Source organism: Cherax quadricarinatus, chromosome 93, assembly GCF_038502225.1.
Source record: "Cherax quadricarinatus isolate ZL_2023a chromosome 93, ASM3850222v1, whole genome shotgun sequence".
Taxonomy (NCBI): Eukaryota; Metazoa; Arthropoda; class Malacostraca; order Decapoda; family Parastacidae; genus Cherax; species Cherax quadricarinatus.
This window is the reverse complement of record NC_091384.1, coordinates 2834435-2853169: the sequence shown is the minus strand read 5'-3', so window position 1 is coordinate 2853169 and position 18735 is coordinate 2834435. Positions and strand designations below refer to the sequence as shown.

Sequence of the window (18735 nt, the reverse complement as noted above, 5' to 3'; positions counted from 1 at the left end):
GATCAAGACTGCCCACAGCCACAAAGGTCCACTTGAGTTTGATAACCTTATGTACGTCCAGGAAATTGCAGGTACGGAAAGTGTGGATGGAATGAAAAGTTTTGCTTGAACTCTTGTTTCTACACTAGCTTTTGTTTCTACAGTAGCTTTTGTTTCTACAGTAGCTTTTGTTTCTACAGTAACTTTTGTTTCTACAGTAGCTTTTGTTTCTACAGTAGCTTTTGTTTCTACAGTAGCTTTTGTTTCTACAGTAGCTTTTGTTTCTACAGTAACTTTTGTTTCTACAGTAACTTTTGTTTCTACAGTAACTTTTGTTTCTACAGTAGCTTTTGTTTCTACAGTAGCTTTTGTTTTTACAGTAGCTTTTGTTTTTACAGTAGCTTTTGTTTTTACAGTAGCTTTTGTTTTTACAGTAGCTTTTGTTTTTACAGTAGCTTTTGTTTTTACAGTAGCTTTTGTTTTTACAGTAGGTGCCCAACCTACAAACAGAGTTGCATTTCCCAAGCACTAGCGTGCGTGCACACGCACATCCTCAGAAGAAGCAAGGAAAGCACACTCAGGTTCTTTATAACTCCTCTGAAGTTATTTATGTAAGAGCATTTCATCTTACAAGCAAGTTGTAAGAAAGAACAAAAAGGCACAATACCACGACTGAAACAATACACAGATAACCCGCACACAGGAGAAAGAAACTTACGACGACATTTCGGTCTGATTTGGTCCATTAACCAATCACATACTAGTTAACCCGTAAACGGTCCAAGCAGATCTACGTTCACATGTGTAGTGCTACAAAAGTAGACCTACGTTTTTTTTACATATTTTCTAATGTAACAAAAAAAAAGTAGATCTACTTTTTTTTACATGCTTTCAAATGTTGAAAAAACGTATATATACGTTTGGACCGTTTACGGGTTAATGGTCCAAGTCAGACTGAAACATCATCATGAGTTTCTATCTATGTGTGGTTATTTGTGTAAAGTTGTAAGAATAAAACACATACGAAAAATCAAAATATTTATTGAGAAAACGTTTTGCCACTTGTGGCTTTATCAGTCCTGATGATTAAGCCACAAACAAAAATACAAATTCGTACAGTGGTACCTTGCAACATGAACTCAACTCATTCCAGAAGGCTGTTCGAGTGCCGATACCGAACGAATTTGTTCCCATAAGGAATAATGTAAATAAGATTTGCCCATTTCAGACCCCAAAAATACACTTACAAAAGCACTTACAAAAGCACTTACAAAATAAACTTACATAATTGCTCTGGTTCGGAGCTGTTTGAAACTCGAGGTACCACTGTACAAATACAAATTTTATTTCTTTGCAAAGGTTACAATGTGTGGTTTACAAAGAAAGCCACAAACATGCCGGGGTATTTCGGGGAGACTAATCCTGATGCCTCCACACTATTTAAAACTAGACATAGGTTATAGAGTGGTAAATTTTAATTACAGTGGACCCATGCTTAACGATCACCTCCCAATACGACCAATTGTGTAAGTGTATTTATGTAAATGCGTTTGTACGTGTATGTTTGGGGGTCTGAAATGGACTAATCAACTTCACAATATTCCTTATGGGAACAAATTCGTTCAGTACTGGCACCTGAACATACTTCTGGAATGAAAAAATATTGTTAACCAGGGGTCCACTGTATTCATTATTTTACCTTGTTACTAAAGTGAGGTAACCAAAACAAGTAGAGTACAGTATATTATACAGTTAGGGTGATGACGTAGTACCTAACTGTAGAAAGTCCCTTGTTATGTGAAGCAGGAACGGTAGCTGTTGTATTTCAGGGCAACACACACGGTCAATCTGGTGCATGGAGTTCATTGATTTTGTTGTATTTCAGGGCAATACACACGGTCAATCTGGTGCATGGAGTTCATTGATTTTGTTGTATTGCAGGGGAACACACAGGGCCAATCTGGTGCATGAAGTTCAGTGGTTGTGGACGCTTGCTAGCCACTGCCGGACAGGACCACGTACTGCGTGTCTGGGTCCTCAAACAAGCCTTCAACTACTTCCTGGATATACGCACAAAGTGTAATGCAGATATAAAGGTAAGAGGCTGTAAAGTGTTGTTACTTCAGAGGTTCTGGATCTAACAAATTTGAGGTCCATTTTTCTGATCAAACCTGAATACCCTTTATTGCCAACATGCTGTATAACCATTATAGGTTTAGCACATTTCCATGGTGACACTAATGACAGTCCAGAGGACCAGACCTGAATCCTGGAGGTGAGGAGGGTAGTGCCTGCACTCTGAAGGATTGATGGGGGGAATTGTTAAAGTTCTGGAGGTGGGAAGTACAGTGCCTGCACTCTGAAGGATGAGTAAAGATGTTATAGTCCTGGAGGTGAGAAGTATAGTGCCTGTACTCTGAAGGATGGGTGGGGGTGTTACACTCCTGGAGGTGGGAAATACAGTGCCGAAAGTGTGCAGACAAATATTAAATGCCCCTCCAAAGTACAACATCCTGTATCATCCTTTAGTGTGTAGACACTGTACTTCCCACCTCCAGGAATCAAGTCCAGCTAACCAGTTTCCCTGAATCCCTTCATAATAATATTAATAGGACTGATTTTCCTTCAGGTATCTCCGACACCGTCCCAAGAGTCTCTCGTATCTCAACATTCAGGACAGTCCGGGGAAGACCCGGGATCACTTGATCCAAACGACGATGGTAGTGCACCCTTCATGCCCAAGCCATTCTGTGTTTACACTGGTCACTCAGCAGATATGCTTGACATATCATGGTCTAAGGTGAGTGGTTGTCTGTGTGTGTACTGGCCACTCAGTAGATATGCTGGATATACAAGAGGGCCCCCACACATGCAGCACCCTTTTCTTGGTGTTCTACATATTTGTTGGGTTTCTGTTGAGCTCATTATGTTCAGCGCTTTTACCACTTTTCTTTGATTTTCGCCGTTTTCTTACAACAGTTACATAAGGGAATGGCAACTGTTGCCATATTTTAAGGCAAGTACTGTGTATTTATTTTACTTTTTATCTTCTTTTTTATGCCTAGCTGTACCGAGCACTTAGTATATAATGTTGTAAATACATTATCAGGCACTATAGATATATTCAGTAATGGAAAAACTGCTCTTTTCCACCCACCAGCAATTTTCGCTTGCCATACGGAGTCAAAAACCTAAGATCCCTCAAATGGGGCCCTTCTGTATCTTCAGAATAAAAGATTTATTTCCACATTGTACATTGTTTATACAGAAGTGTGTGACATTTTGGATGTGCATGCAGAAAGCCCATAGTTATGCAGAGCATTTCAGGCAAACTTAATCTAATTTAAAACTGCAATGACAATAATTATTATATGATTATATCTTGGTCTAATGGAGCAAGGGGCAAGTAACCCCTTCTCCTGTATATATATATTGCTAAATGTAAAAGGAGAAACTTTCGTTTTTCCTTTTGGGCCACCCCGCCTCGGTGGGATACGGCCGGTTTGTTGAAAGAAGAAAGATCTTGGTCTAAATGATGCTTCAGTTTTATATGCTGCATTGGCTGTTTTTCATGGCATTGCTGCTTATTTGTTTTAATAACCACTGTTCACTGTGAGGTCATTAAAATCCAAATAACAGGGGGACAAAACTCATTTTTTTTTTCTTTTTCAGAATTACTTTTTACTGACGTCATCTATGGACAAAACAGTTCGCCTGTGGCACATAAGTCGGAAGGAGTGCCTCTGTATATTCCAGCACATGGACTTCGTCACAGCTATTGCTTTTCATCCAAAGGCAAGAGATTTTTTTATTTTATTGCTTTGGAATGGAGCTTCTCATTATGCAGTTATGTAATTGTGAGCTGGACAGGCATCTTAAGTCAGTACCTGACCAGTCGGGCTGTGGTTCATACGTTAGTTTATGTGCAGCCAGCAGTAACACTCTGGTTGATCATGTCCTGATCCACCACGAGGTCTGGTCCTGGACCAGGCTGCTGGGAAGTTGACCCTTGGAACACCCTCCAGGTATACTCCAGGTGTACCCAGATTGTGGTGGCTTGTTGTTCAATAATAGTGCCTCGGCTCAAGCCACGGAATGGGTGAGGCTTGAACCCACTGCGAGTGAGTTGTAAAACTCCAGGCCGCAGGCCAGTGTGTAAGCCACTCAGCTAACTGTTCAAATTCCATCTGTTCCATGGTTTGTTTGCAATTATGGCATTACGATTTCGTAAGTCAGCTCACACCTTAAGGATGTAGGCTTGGTCTCCAAAGAGCCTAGGCACATGGGCAGCATTTAAATTCCCTGACCTCATACAGTATTTTTTTTCAACACACTGGCTGTCTTCCACCAAGGCAGGTGACTTAAAAAAAAAAAAAAATTAGTGTTTATTTTTGCATTTAATAATTATAGTATTTTCTTTTTGTTACTATTATATTACATTCTTTCATATTTTGTCTATTCTAAAAGCAGAACAGAAAATATAACTTTACATTCTTGAAATGTAATTAGGAAACATGATGGTACATGTAGCATTGTTATGGTTCCTACCATTGCCACTCCTTTCTTCTTTTATCTTCACGTTTCATTCACATAAATGTATTCCCATTTGTTTTTTTATCTGTTCCATTCATGTACTGTACATACATTCTCACTAATTGTTTTCTGAGCCTGGTTAACCAGGCTGTTGCTGTTAGTGATCTGCTGGCTTATGTAGAAGCCACAGCCTGGCTGACCTGGCACTTGTTGAAGGTAATGGCTCAGTTTACTCTTGAAAATTTCCATCTTTGTTCCAGTAATATTCCTGATATCTTCTGATTGTAGGTTGAAAAATCTTGAACCATGGCTTGTGTCTATTTTATTTAAAATCTACTACTATGCAGTACATTATGTGTACATACACATTACTTAGCCTTCATGAGAGAGTGGATAAGAATTCTTCCTCCGTAAGCCATGCATGTTGTAAGAGGCGACTAAAACGCCAGGAGCAAGAGGCTAGTAACCCCATCTCCTGTATAAATTATTAAATGTGAAAAGAAGACACTTTTGTCTCTTCTTTTTATTAGGTCACACTGCCTTGTCGGTTGATGGCCGGTGTGTTGAGAAACATATTTATTGCTTATAGGTATTGTTCTACACAGGATGACCGTTATTTCATATCCGGAGCACTTGACGGGAAGCTGCGTCTATGGAGCATCCCTGACAAGAGGGTGGTTCTGTGGAATGAAGTGGGAGGACAACCTAATCTTATTACTGCAGCTAACTTCTGCCAAGTAAGTTAACTTAGTATCACTTTCAAATTCAAATGCTCTGTAATGGTGCTTGAACAGTTAACTTTGATTATAGGTTGATGAATGAACATTTATGCAAAAGTTGTCCAGTCTCTTAGTCTTGTGTTATAATACTCAGTAAAAATATATAAGACCAGTAGGCCTCTTGCAGTGATCCTCTGTGGGGTTTAATTTAGGTCATAAGAGCATAAGAACATAAGAAAGAAGGAACACTGCAACAGGCCTACTGACCCATGCGGAGCAGGTCCATGTCTCCCCCCCGGATTAGCCCAATGACCCCCCCCCAGTCTGATCATCTCCATCTTAGGTTACAGTGTTGTTTATTAAAGCTATAATTTCTTCCTCTGGTATATCTCTTTGGAACTGATCTTGAGTGAATAATTCAAACTCACACTAATTGAGACCTGGCTGTATAATACTTCTCTAGTTTATATTTATATTCTTGTGTAACTGTGACTATAATATACTACATATATCTTTCTTCCTACCACCAAGTACGATCTGTTAGACTTGAAATGAGCTTATTGTGTTGGCAAAATATTGTCTGAAACTTATTTTCATTTGCATTAAAATCTTGATTTAACAGACTTAGGACGTTTTAAATATGCTAGACATCTTCAGAAATCTTTCTTTCTTTCAACACACTGGCCGTATCCCACCAAGGCGGGGTGGCCCAAAAAGAAAAACGAAAGTTTCTCCTTTTACATTTAGTAATATATTAAGGAGAAGAGGTTACTAGCTTCTTGCTCCCGGCATTTTAGTTGCCTCTTACAACACGCATGGCTTATGGAGGAAGAATTCTGTTCCACTTCCCCATGGAGGTAAGAGGAAATAAACAAGAGCAAGAACTAGTAAGAAAAATAGAAGAAAACCCAGAGGGGTGTGTATATACGTATATGCTTGTACATGTATGTGTAGTGTGACCTAAGTGTAAGTAGAAGTAGCAAGACATACCTGAAACCTTGCATGTTTATGAGACAGAAAAAAGGACACCAGCAATCCTACCATCATGTAAAACAATTACAGGCTTCCGTTTTACCCTCACTTGGCAGGACGGTAGTACCTCCCTGGGTGGTTGCTGTCTACCAACCTACTACCTAGATCTTCAGAAATATGGGATAAAATTCACTGGGTCAGTTGATTCGGAAACAGTGGACAAAGTGGGGCTATATCTGTTGTTTTTAGCGACTGTGGCATTTCACCCATGTCTATCTACCCTCTCCATAGCATACTTAAGGCACGTGAAAAGGGTTTCTTGGAGTTCTTGATGGACACTACGTTCCAGGAATTTGGGCCTGGGCCTGGGGCTGAGTACATGGGTATATTGTCAATGGCTTTCTTGAAATTCAGTGGTGTTTTCACTGTATAATTTTTATTTCCTTTTATGCAATACAAAACAAATGTACTTTACATGTAATAAAATAATGTTAGGCACAAAAGAAAGCCACTAGAATTCAGTGCATTTCAGGAAAATATCATGGCTATTGAGCTGTCCGTTATTGTTACGATTGTGGCAAATGCAGCTCATTTCTTTCCACCACAGTTGCCATTTCCAACCGCCTATTTCCCCCATATTAGTCCATTGAATTGAGGATTTTATGTACTGCTTTGTCTTTTATTGGCTGTAAGTTGTAGGTAAATGAATGTGAGAGTTTAAGCCTCTTCCTAGCATGGCCAGTACGGGAAGTTGCTGCACATTGCAAGTTGAGATAGCAAGATTTCTGAAGAAAGTCAAGGTGAATTATGGCTTTACCGTTGCAGTTCTTGGCTACTACATTCTGGCGGAGGTCATTTCAGAAATTAGAAAGTTTCAAGTAGGCCTACTACAGTACTACCTTATACGTACAGTGTATATCCATTATAGAGATTCATGCGGAGATTTCGAGCTCTCGAGGCGTTTTACTCTTGAACTAAGTCATTTCCTAAAATTGGTCTTAGAATCTCGCCATTTACTCTAGTACAAATAACAAATCATACGTAGTACTGTAAAAAATTAAAAAAATGGCAAATTTGAAGGTGCCTGGAGAAACCCTTTTTCCCCATATATTCTTCACTTGACATTATGCTGTATTACATTATATGCTGATTCTATGATGGTTTTCTGTAAATGCCCAGTCATGAATAAGGCATTATATTTTTATGTAGGGAGGTAGCAACTTTCAAAAAGCAAAAGGGAGTCACCATAGAGAAAACTTTGGGAAACATTGATGTACATGTAGGATAAAGTCTAAGAATTGAGACACTTATGCAACACATGGGAATCTTTATTGAAGATTCCCATGTGTTGCATAAGTGTCTCAATTCTTCAACTTGTCGGTTTTCAAAACCATTCATCACACAGGATAAAGTCTAACTCTCACTTCATGGGGCTGTATTTCTTGAAGTTTTATGTATCTAGAATTCACAGATGATACAATACTATGTTCATATAGTTTTGTTCTATATTTGGCCATCAATAAAAATTTTAGATAGTTACATTCCTGAGTTAGGAACTGTATATTTGTGTGTTTGACAGCACTGTATAAATTTTATACACATTGTTTTATGGATTTGCAATATATCTTAATTGTAGAATGAAAAGTTTACCTTGGAGCGTAGAATGGTAGATGAACCTTTGATAAATCTTTATGTGCAAAATTTTGTGTTGCAGAATGGAAAGTTTACCGTAGTTGGTACGTATGACGGCAGATGTATTTTCTATGAAACCGAGCAGCTGAAGTACTACACCCAAATCTACGTGAGATCCACAAGAGGAAAAAATGCCAAGGGTCGTAAAATTACCGGCATTGAACCCCTTCCTGGTGAAGACAAGGTATACCTGGAGGATGTTCCGGGAGTCAGCGCCCCCACAGCCCAGTCCATGACCAGTCCCCCGATAGATATTCTCCTGATGTATATTGTGGAATATAACTGAACTAGAAATTATTTCCAATTTGATTGATATTTGACCAAATTTGTATGATTGATCTTATTAAATATATGTTTCACATTGCAGGTTTTGATAACTAGTAATGACAGCAGAATACGTCTGTATGACCTGCGAGATCTAAACCTTTCTTGCAAGTACAAGGGTTACTCGAACATGTCTAGTCAAATAAGAGCAGGTTTCAGGTAAGTTAAAAATTTGCTATATAACAATACTAAACCTCTGATATTATGGTGTTAGGTTCTGACGAACCCATCATAAGTTGAAAATATCGTAAGTTGAATATGAATCTTTCATTCAACATACCAGCCGTATCCCACCGAGACGGGGTGGCCCACCGAGGCGGGGTGGCCCAAAAGGAAAAATGAAAGTTTCTCCTTTTAAATTTAGTAATATATACAGGAGAAGGGGTTACTAGCCCCTTGCTCCCGGCATTTTAGTTGCCTCTTACAACACGCATGGCTTACGGAGGAAGAATTCTGTTCCACTTCCCCATGGAGGTAAGAGGAAATAAACAAGAACAAGAACTAGAAAGAAAATAGAAGAAAACTCAAAGGGGTGTGTATATATATGCTTGTACATGTATGTGTAGTGTGACCTAAGTGTAAGTAGAAGTAGCAAGACGTACCTGAAATCTTGCATGTTTATGAGACAGAAAAAAGGACACCAGCAATCCTACCATCATGTAAAACGATTACAGGCTTTCGTTTTACACTCACTTGGCAGGACGGTAGTACCTCCCTGGGTGGTTGCTGTCTACCAACCTACTACCTAGGATCAAATATGAATATATGATAAATAAATAAGTAAATAAATAGCTACTGTCACTGAATAAGTAAATAAACAAATAATTATGTACCGTGAAATGTAAATTAATAAATACAAGATCAAAATTTAAAGCTTGATGACCACTGAATGTGCATTGCCATCGCTCCATTGTAAAATATTTTAAGTTGAACCATCATAAAACAAGGAGCATCTGTACTGTAGAGTTTTTAACTCTCAAGGGAGATTCCTAGATGCTTGTGAAGGGTTCTTGATCCAAGGAATTGGACTTCTATCCTTGAATCGATCCTAATTGCTTCCCATTCCCCAGGCACTGTGTGGTCCCTATGGGTTGGGTATTTTCCCTAAATACAGCCTCTCCTCACTTAACAGCAGAGTTCCGCTCCTAACACCACATTGGTAAACGAATTTGTCGCTAAGTGAGGAGTATACTATGATGGTGGTGGGTCTGTGTCATCCATCTTTGATATTCCTTTAATGTCATTTTTACACCATTTATAATATTCTGGTATATTTTTAAATGTTTATACAGCAGTGTACTGTATATTGTATTAAACAGAATATAGGAAATCAGCTCTAATATGCATTATTTATGTATGCATACTGGTCAGAGAGCTCGTCATAAGTCCAGGTTGTCGGTAAATGAGTACGCTAAGTGAGGAAAGGCTGTATAATAATTATGTAGATTTTTTAGCACTGTCCAGATTTTTCCATATGTTTGAGGACTTCGGTACCTTGGTGGGAGATGGGTTTTGTGTCAAAAATAAAAAAGTTATATAAGGTACTCTGTGAATTTTAACTTAGGTTAATATTCAAGATAATTCAAAGATTTAGCTAAATATCAAATAGGGATCGAGATACGGTGCAACTGTGAAGAGAGAAGATTGTTCTTGAAGTGTTTCCAACAGTTGTAATAGTTAAGAATAGGGGGTAAAGAAGGTTTTGTGGGCGAGGGGCTTGGACTTCCAGCAAGTGTGTGTGAGCATGTTAAATAGGAGTGAATGGAGACGAATGGTATTTGGGACCTGACGATCTGTTGGAGTGTGAGCAGGGTAATATTTAGTGAATGGATTCAGGAAAACCGGTTATTTTTATATAGCCGGACTTGAGTCCTGGAAATGGGAAGTACAATGCCTGCACTTTAAAGGAGGGGCTCAGGATATTAGCAGTTTGGAGGGATATGTTGTGTATCTTTATAGATATAAGCTTCTAAGCTGTTGTGTTCTGAGCACCTCAACAAAAACAGTGATTATGTGTGAGTGAGGTGAAAGTGTTGAATGATGATGAAAGTATTTTCTTTTTGGGGAATTTCTTTCTTTTTTGGGTCACCCTGCCTCGGTGGGAGACGGCAGACTTGTTAAAAAAAAAAAAAAATGTTCCTTAGGTAGTAGGTTGGTAGACAACTGCCCAGAGAGGTACTACTGTCTTGCCAAGTGAGTGTAAAATGGAAGCCTGTACGTATTTGTTTTACATGATGGTAGGATTGCTGGTGTCTTTTTTTTCTGTTTCATAAACTTGCAAGATTTCAGGTACATCTTGCTACTTCTTACACTTACATCACACTATAGTACATGCATGTACAAGCATATATATACACACTCCTCTGGGTTTTCTTCTACTTTCCTACTAGTTCTTGTTCTTGTTTAATTCTTTTTATCTGCATGGGGAAGTGGAACAGAATTCTTCCTCCATAAGCCATGTGTGCCATAGGAGGCGAATGAAATGCCAGAAGCAAGGTACTAGTAACCCCTTCTCCTGTATACATTACTAAAGTCAAAAAGGGAAACTATTGCTTTCCTTTTTGGGCCACCCTTCCTCGGTGGGATGCGGCTGCTTTTTCGAAGGATGATGTTAGTTCCATAGTGCTAATGAAGAAGTGTTGAGTGAAGGAATACCTTGATACCAGTGAAGGACTTGTGATCTAAGGAATACCTTCACGGAGGTTCCTTAGTGCCAGTAAAGGAGTGTTGAGTGAAGGAATACCTTGATGCTAGTGAAGGACTTCTGATTTAAGGAATACCTTCAAGGAGGTTCCTTAGTGCTGTAAAGGAGTATTGATGATGCTAGTGATTTAAGGAACAGAAGCTACCCTCCTCTTCCTTGGATCAAATCTGCCTCTCATTCCCCTCAAGCTGTTTAACCTCTATAATTTTAGCACATTTGTAGGTCTTTAATTTTCTTAATTTTCTTAAATTTGTTTTACTCATCATTCTGTTTAACTGTACAATTTGCTTTTGCAAATTTTATTAGTTGTATCTGTTTCCATCAGTAATCTGCATTTTTGTTTTCAGCCACGATGGAAAATACATTGTCGCAGGGAGTGAAAACCAGTGTATATACATTTGGAAAACTCATCACGATTACTCAAAGTTCTCGTCCGCACGAAGAGACAGAAATTTATATTGGGAAGGTGTAAAAGGTTTGTATATGTGTTTACGCTTGTCAAAATTTATATTAAGGAGTAAAAGTTTTAGTTATACCTTTATCCTTGTAGAAATTTATATTAAGGCATAAAAGACCTTTCCTCAAACTCTTCTTATAATAACATTGCAGTGCTGTGTAACTCTTATGGGTTTAGTGTTTAATTTGATAATAATAATAATTGGGAGCAAGGGGCTAGTCACCCCTTCTTTATGACTTACGAAATCGTAATGACATGATTTATAAATTACCAGGACTTGGAAAGGGGATGGGGTAAAGGAGGTTTTGTGTGGGAGGGGCTTGGACTTCCAGCACAGCATGCATAACTGTATTTGATAGGAGCGAATGGAGACAAATGGTTTTTAGGACTTGACGTGCTGTTGGAGTGTGAGCAAGGTAACATTTATGAAGGGATTCAGGGAAACCGGTAGACTGGACTTGAGTCCTGGAGATGGGAAGTACAATGTCTACACTCTGAAGGAGGGGTGTTAATGTTGCAGTTTTATAACTGTAGTGTAAGTGCACCTTTGGCAAGACAGTGATGGAGTGAATGATGAAGAAAGTTTTTCTTTTTCTGGTCACCCTACCTTGGTGGGATATAGCCAATGTGTTAGATAAGATAATAATAATAATCATCTTTCAGCACACTGGCTGTGTCCCACCCAGGCAGGGTAGCCCAAAAAAGAAAAATGAAAGTTTCTCTTTAAATTATAGTATTAATAATGATAATAATAGTCTTATAATATTGATCTTTGTAAAGATTACATTGATACAACACTCCACGCTCAGTGGAATGCATATATGTATACAGTGGACCCCCGCTTTACGATCAGCTCCCAATGTGACCAATTATGTAAGTGTATTTATGTAAGTGCATTTGTACGTGTATGTTTGGGGGTCTGAAATGGACTAATCAACTTCACAATATTCCTTATGGGAACAAATTCGTTCAGTACTGGCACCTGAACATACTTCTGGAATGAAATAATATTGTAAACCGGGGTCCACTGTATTTATTTGTTTATGATTTTGCATTTAAAAATGTACCCTTGTTGCAAATGACAATATTTATCTTGTAAATTTGTGATTCATTGATGCCACAAATAAAAATCCGCAAACAGCAAAGGTTGACCACACAATATAATACAGTGGTACCTCGAGTTTCGAACAGCTCCCAACTCGAACAGTGCTTTTATAAGCGTATTTTTGGGGTCTGAAATGGACTAATCTAATTTATATTATTCCTTATGGGAACAAATTCGTTCAGTATCGGAACTTGAATAGTCTTCTGGAATGAATTAAGTTCATAACTCGAGGTACCACTGTACAGTGGACCCCCGCTCTACGATCAGCTCCCAGTGCGACCAATTATGTAAGTGTATTTATGTAAGTGTGTTTGTACGTGTATGTTTGGGGGTTTGAAATGGACTAATCTAATTCACAATATTCCTTATGGGAACAAATTCGTTCAGTACTAGCACCTGAACATACTTCTGGAATGAAATAATATCGTAAACCGGGGGTCCACTGTATATTCGTTTGTTATGTAATATCTCTAGTGGAGTGTAAAGGATCTGGGGGGGAGGTACCTTACCTTAGAGCTTTGAAATGAGCTGAGGTAAGATAACTGCTCTTAGCCTGTAAAATTGGTTTGTGAAAAAAACGTTTTCTTTAAAGTAATTTTTATGTGATAATGGTATGCAATACTTAGAAGTTGATAAAACACCTGAGCTGTAGTTAGGGAGCAAACCTTTCCTCCAGGCTAATAGACTGACAATGTCAGCTCATCCATAGGAGCTTCAGAGCTGCAGTCCTCCCCAGATGCTCACTGCCAGACGTGTGACTTCATCAATCTTACGCTAAAATAATTTGCAACTGACAAATATATTGGTTTCCTAGGTAGTAGGTTGGTAGACAGCAACCGCCCAGGGAGGTACTACCGTCTTGCCAAGTGAGTGTAAAACGAAAGCCTGTAATTGTTTTACATGATGGTAGGATTGCTGGTGTCCATTTTTCTGTCTCATAAACATGCAAGATTTCAGGTATGTCTTGCTACTTCTACTTACACTTAGGTCACACTACACATACATGTACAAGCATATATATACACACCCCTCTGGGTATTCTATTTTCTTTCTAGTTCTTGTTCTTGTTTATGTCCTCTTATCTCCATTGGGAAGTGGAACAGAATTCTTCCTCTGTAAGCCATGCGTGTTGTAAGAGGCGACTAAAATGCCGGGAGCAAGGGGCTAGTAACCCCTTATCCCATATAAATTACTAAATTTGAAACTTTTGTTTTTCTTTTTGGGCCACCCTGCCTTGGTGGGATATGGCCGGTGTGTTGAAAGAAAGAAAGAAACATGCAGGGTTTCAGGTATGTCTTGCTACTTCTACTTACACTTAGGTCACACTACACATACATGTACAAGCATATATATACACACCCCTCTGGGTTTTCTTCTCTTTTCTTACTAGTTCTTATTCTTGTTTATTTCCTCTTATCTCCATGGGGAAGTGGAACAGAATTCTTCCTCTGTAAGCCATGCGTGTTGTAAGAGGCGACTAAAATGCCGGGAGCAAGGGGCTAGTAACCCCTTCTCCTGTATATATTACTAAATGTAAAAGGAGAAACTTTTGTTTTTCCTTTTGGGCCACCCCGCCTCGGTGGGCCACCCCGCCTCGGTGGGCCACCCTGTCTCGGTGGGATACGGCCGGTGTGTTGAAAAAAAGAAAGAAAGAAATATATTACAGGAAAAATCTCTTGTATGTTGTTTTCAATGTAGTTATAAGCGAATTTTTAATTATTTTGTTGAAACGATTTAAAAATGATTAAAAATAGAAGTTTGATGCGGTACGATAGTCCCCAGTGGCGCTGTGAGCCGCCACTCGGGACTGACCACCTCAAAACTATGTCTTCAATAGTGAGGGACTGATTACATCGTCTTTACATCTCTACTGCTTCACCTGTCTCCTCTTTACCAGACTGAAGAAGGCAACTGTATAGGCGATACATTTCAGAATATAGATACCTAACTGTTGATGAATTGAGACACTTATGCAACACATGAGAATCTTTATTGAAGAAACGTTTCGCCACGCAGTGGCTTCATCAGTCCAATACAAAGCAGAAGGTATAAGGAGAGGAGGAGTTTGAGGTAATCAGTCCCTCAGCCTGGAGTCGATGTGTTCAGTCCATCACTCTTGTAGGAAGTGCAGCATAGGGCCAGAGAGGTGGTTTATATATGGCAGTCAGATGAATTGAAGCAGGAGGAGGCGGGATCACAGTGGGGCCTGCCACTTGTGTAAGTAGGTCGTCATCCAAAGGTTGGGCAAGCATTGAAGTCTTTGTACCAAGATCCCATGAGTAATTTTTAATTTAAATTTTTTCTCCTGGCAGCTCACAGTGCTGTTGTGACCTGTGCAGTGTTTGCACCTCACCCCGAGTTGGTGTTCAGCTTTATTGAACAGCAGCAGGAGATTCTCAACAAGTCTAGTGGACAGCAGCAAGAACAACAGCAGCAGTGTCAGCAGCAACAAAGTCAAAACAAAGATAGTGGTACAACTAATAAAGGGTATGTTTAGAATTAGAATTTAGTGATACGACTAGATAATGGTACAACTAATAGAGGGTATGTTTAGAATTAGAATTTAGTGGTATGACTAAGAAAGGGTATGTTTAGAATTAGAATTTAGTGGTACAATTAATGAAGGGTATATTTAGAATTACAGAGTAGGAGAGTTAGTAGATGGGGAGATGGAGGTATTGGGTACATGGGAAGAATGCTTTGAGGAACTTTTAAATGTCGACGAAGAAAGGGAGGCGGTAATTTCATGCACTGGCCAGGGAGGTATACCATCTTTTAAGAGTGAAGAAGAGCAAGATGTAAGTGTGGGGGAGGCACGTGAGGCATTACGTAGAATGAAAGGGGGTAAAGCAGCTGGAACTAACGGGATCATGACAGAAATGTTAAAAGCAGGGGGGGATATAGTGTTGGAGTGGTTGGTACTTTTGTTTAATTAATGTATGAAAGAGGGGAAGGTACCTAGGGATTGGCAGAGAGCAAGTATAGTTCCTTTATATAAAGGGAAAGGGACAAAAGAGTTTGTAAAAATTATAGAGGAATTAGTTTACTGAATATACCAGGAAAAGTGTACGATAGGGTTATTATTGAAAGAATTAGAGGTAAGACAGAATGTAGGATTGTGGATGAGCAAGGAGGTTTTAGAGTGGGTAGGGGATGTGTAGATCAGGTGTTTACATTGAAGTATATATGTGAACAGTATTTAGATAAAGGTAGGGAAGTTTTTATTGCATTTATGGATTTAGAAAAGGCATATGATAGAGTGGATAGAGGAGCAATGTGGCAGATGTTGCATGTATATGGAATAGGTGGTAAGTTACTAAATGCTGCAAAGAGTTTTTATGAGGATAGTGAAGCTCAGGTTAGGGTATGTAGAAGAGAGGGAGAATACTTCACGGTAAAAGTAGGTCTTAGACAGGGATGTGTAATGTCACCATGGTTGTTTAATATATTTATAGATGGGGTTGTAAAAGAAGTAAATGCTAGGGTGTTCGGGAGAGGGGCGGGATTAAATTATGGGGAATCAAATACAAAATGGGAAGTGACACAGTTGCTTTTTGCTGATGATAATGTGCTTATGGGAGATTCTAAAGAAAAATTGCAAGGGTTAGTGGACAAATTTGGGAGTGTGTGTAAAGGTAGAAAGTTGAAAGTGAACATAGAAAAGAGTAAGGTGATGAGGGTATCAAATGATTTAGATAAAGAAAAATTGGATATCAAATTGGGGAGGAGGAGTATGGAAGAAGTGAATGTTTTCAGATACTTGGGAGTTGATGTATCAGCGGATAGATTTATGAAGGATGAGGTTAATCATAGAATTGATGAGGGAAAAAAGGTGAGTGGTGCATTGAGGTATATGTGGAGTCAAAAAATGTTATCTATGGAGGCAAAAAAGGGAATGTATGAAAGTATAGTAGTACCAACACTCTTATATGGGTGTGAAGCTTGGGTTGTGAATGCAGCAGCGAGGAGGCAGTTGGAGGCAGTTGAGATGTCTTGTCTAAGGGCAATGTGTGGCGTAAATACAGTGGACCCCCGGTTTGCGATATTAATCCATTCCTGAGAGCTCATCGTAAACCAAAATTATCAAAAAAGCGAATCAATTTTCCCCATAAGAAATAATGGAAATCAAATTAATCCGTGCAACACACACAAAAGTATGAAAAAAAAATTTTTACCACATGAAATATTAAGTTTAATGCACACGAACTGAAGAAGACATGCACAGTTTGTAGTACTCTACTAACAATAGAATACATGACACTTACCTTTAATGAAGATCTGGTGATGATTGATGGGATGGGAGAAAGGGAGAGTGTCGAACTTATTGTTTAGAAGGGGAATCCCCTTCCAATGGGACTTGAGGTAGCAAGTCCTTTTCCGGGGTTACTTCCCTTCTTCTTTTAATGCCACTAGGACCAGCTTGAGAGTCACTTGCAGCCTCACCATGCCTAATCACACTATGTATTCCACTACGATTCTTAAATCTTTCAAACCAACCATTGCTGGCCTTAAATTCACTCATATCATCACTAGTTGCAGGCAATTTCTTTACCAAATCGTCATGCAACTGCCTAGCCTTTTCACAAATGATTGCTTGAGAGATGCTATCTCCTGCTATCTGTTTTTCATTTATCAACACCAATAACAGTCTCTCAACATCTTCTAACACTTGTGGTCACTGTTTTGTAATCACAGTTGCACCTTTTGCAAAAAACAGCTTCCTTGGTTGCCGTTTTCCTGGTCACTATAGTAGAGATGGCCAGCTCCGACACACGCACTCTACTTTCGTACTTTGCAATTATCTCTTTTTTCATTTCAATAGTCATTAGCACCCTTTTTCTCGAAGGGTTGGCACTAGAAGCTTTCTTGGGGCCCATGGTGACTTATTTTGCAGAAACAAGCACCAAAAACACTGTGATAATATGGAATGTACCGAATGTATCCTTAGATGCACGCACACTGGCTGGCTTGTAAACACTGTGACACACGTTGACACATCTCGGACGAATCGTATACCGGGTTTTTTAACGGGAATCGAGGCAAAAATTTTGCGTTAAAATGTATCAAATACCGGATTTATTGGATACCGATGGCATTGCAAACCGGGGGTCCACTGTATTATGCAGAAAATTCGGAGTGTGGAAATTAGGAGAATGTGTGTTAATAAAAGTATTAGTCAGAGGGCTGAAGAGGGGTTGTTGAGGTGATTTGGTTATTTAGAGAGAATGGATCAAAGTAGAATGACATGGAGAGTGTATAAATCTGTAGGGAAAGGAAGGCAGGGCAGGGGTCGTCCTCGAAAGGGTTGGAGGGAGGGGGTAAAGGAGGTTTTGTGGGCGAGGGGCTTGGACTTCCAGCAAGCGTGCGTGAGCGTGTTAGATAGGAGTGAATGGAGACGAATGGTATTTGGGACCTGACGAGCTGTTGGAGTGTGAGCAGGGTAATATTTAGTGAAGGGATTCAGGGAAACCGATTGTTTTATATAGCCAGACTTGAGTCCTGGAAATGAGAAGTACAGTGCCTGCACTTTAAAGGAGGGGTTTGGGATGTTGGCAGTTTGGAGGGATATGTTATGTATCTTTATATGTATACTTCTAAACTGTCGTATTCTGAGCACCTCTGCAAAAACAGTGATTGTGTGTGAGTGAGGTGAAAGTGTTGAGTGATGATGAAAGTATTTTCTTTTTGGGGATTTTCTTTCTTTTTGGGTCACCCTGCCTCGGTGGGAGGCTGCCGACATGTTAAAAAAAAAAATTAGAATTAGAATTTGGTGGTAAATAAAGGAAAGTTTATATTTAGTGGTACAACTAATAAAGTGAAAGTTTATAATTAGAATTTAATGGATTGACAGGATTTTAACTCACAATCTTAAATTAAACTCTTGATTTAATGGATTTATAGGAAAGAGTATGTGGCTGGTATTGGTGATTGTAATGGATAGAAATGAGATTGTTTGGCCCTGGTAGTAACATCAGTCAACTATTATATAACTGGTAGACTGTTATTTCTGAATCATTCAATCCAGTGATTTTGTCTCATCCTTTGAGTTAAATCTAAGTGTGTTTAATCGGGGGATTATTGTACTAGAATTATTTTTAATATACCTCATAAGAGAATATGCAAAAATGTGGTTTATATATTTCAAATTCTGTTTTATTTCTATTTATTAACACATCTACCATTTCTCACTAAGACAGGGTGACCTAAAAAAGAAGAAACACTTTCACCATCATTCACACCTTCACTGTCT

General features: G+C 39.0%; 1 protein-coding gene across 5 annotated transcripts in view; it reads left to right on the top strand.

The window, feature by feature from the left end:
• The window catches only part of LOC128703437 (WD repeat-containing protein 44), a 68940-nt gene that overhangs the window by 49735 nt on the left and 470 nt on the right, over window positions 1-18735 (top strand). For all 5 annotated transcript variants that reach the window (XM_070104622.1, XM_070104620.1, XM_070104621.1 and 2 more), the window contains 9 exons: window positions 2-71; window positions 1921-2075; window positions 2609-2779; window positions 3652-3774; window positions 5118-5249; window positions 7918-8079; window positions 8263-8378; window positions 11271-11398; window positions 14798-14972. In XM_070104622.1, the coding sequence (XP_069960723.1) occupies window positions 2-71; window positions 1921-2075; window positions 2609-2779; window positions 3652-3774; window positions 5118-5249; window positions 7918-8079; window positions 8263-8378; window positions 11271-11398; window positions 14798-14972 (1232 nt within the window). The remainder of the gene's footprint in view (window position 1; window positions 72-1920; window positions 2076-2608; window positions 2780-3651; window positions 3775-5117; window positions 5250-7917; window positions 8080-8262; window positions 8379-11270; window positions 11399-14797; window positions 14973-18735) is intronic.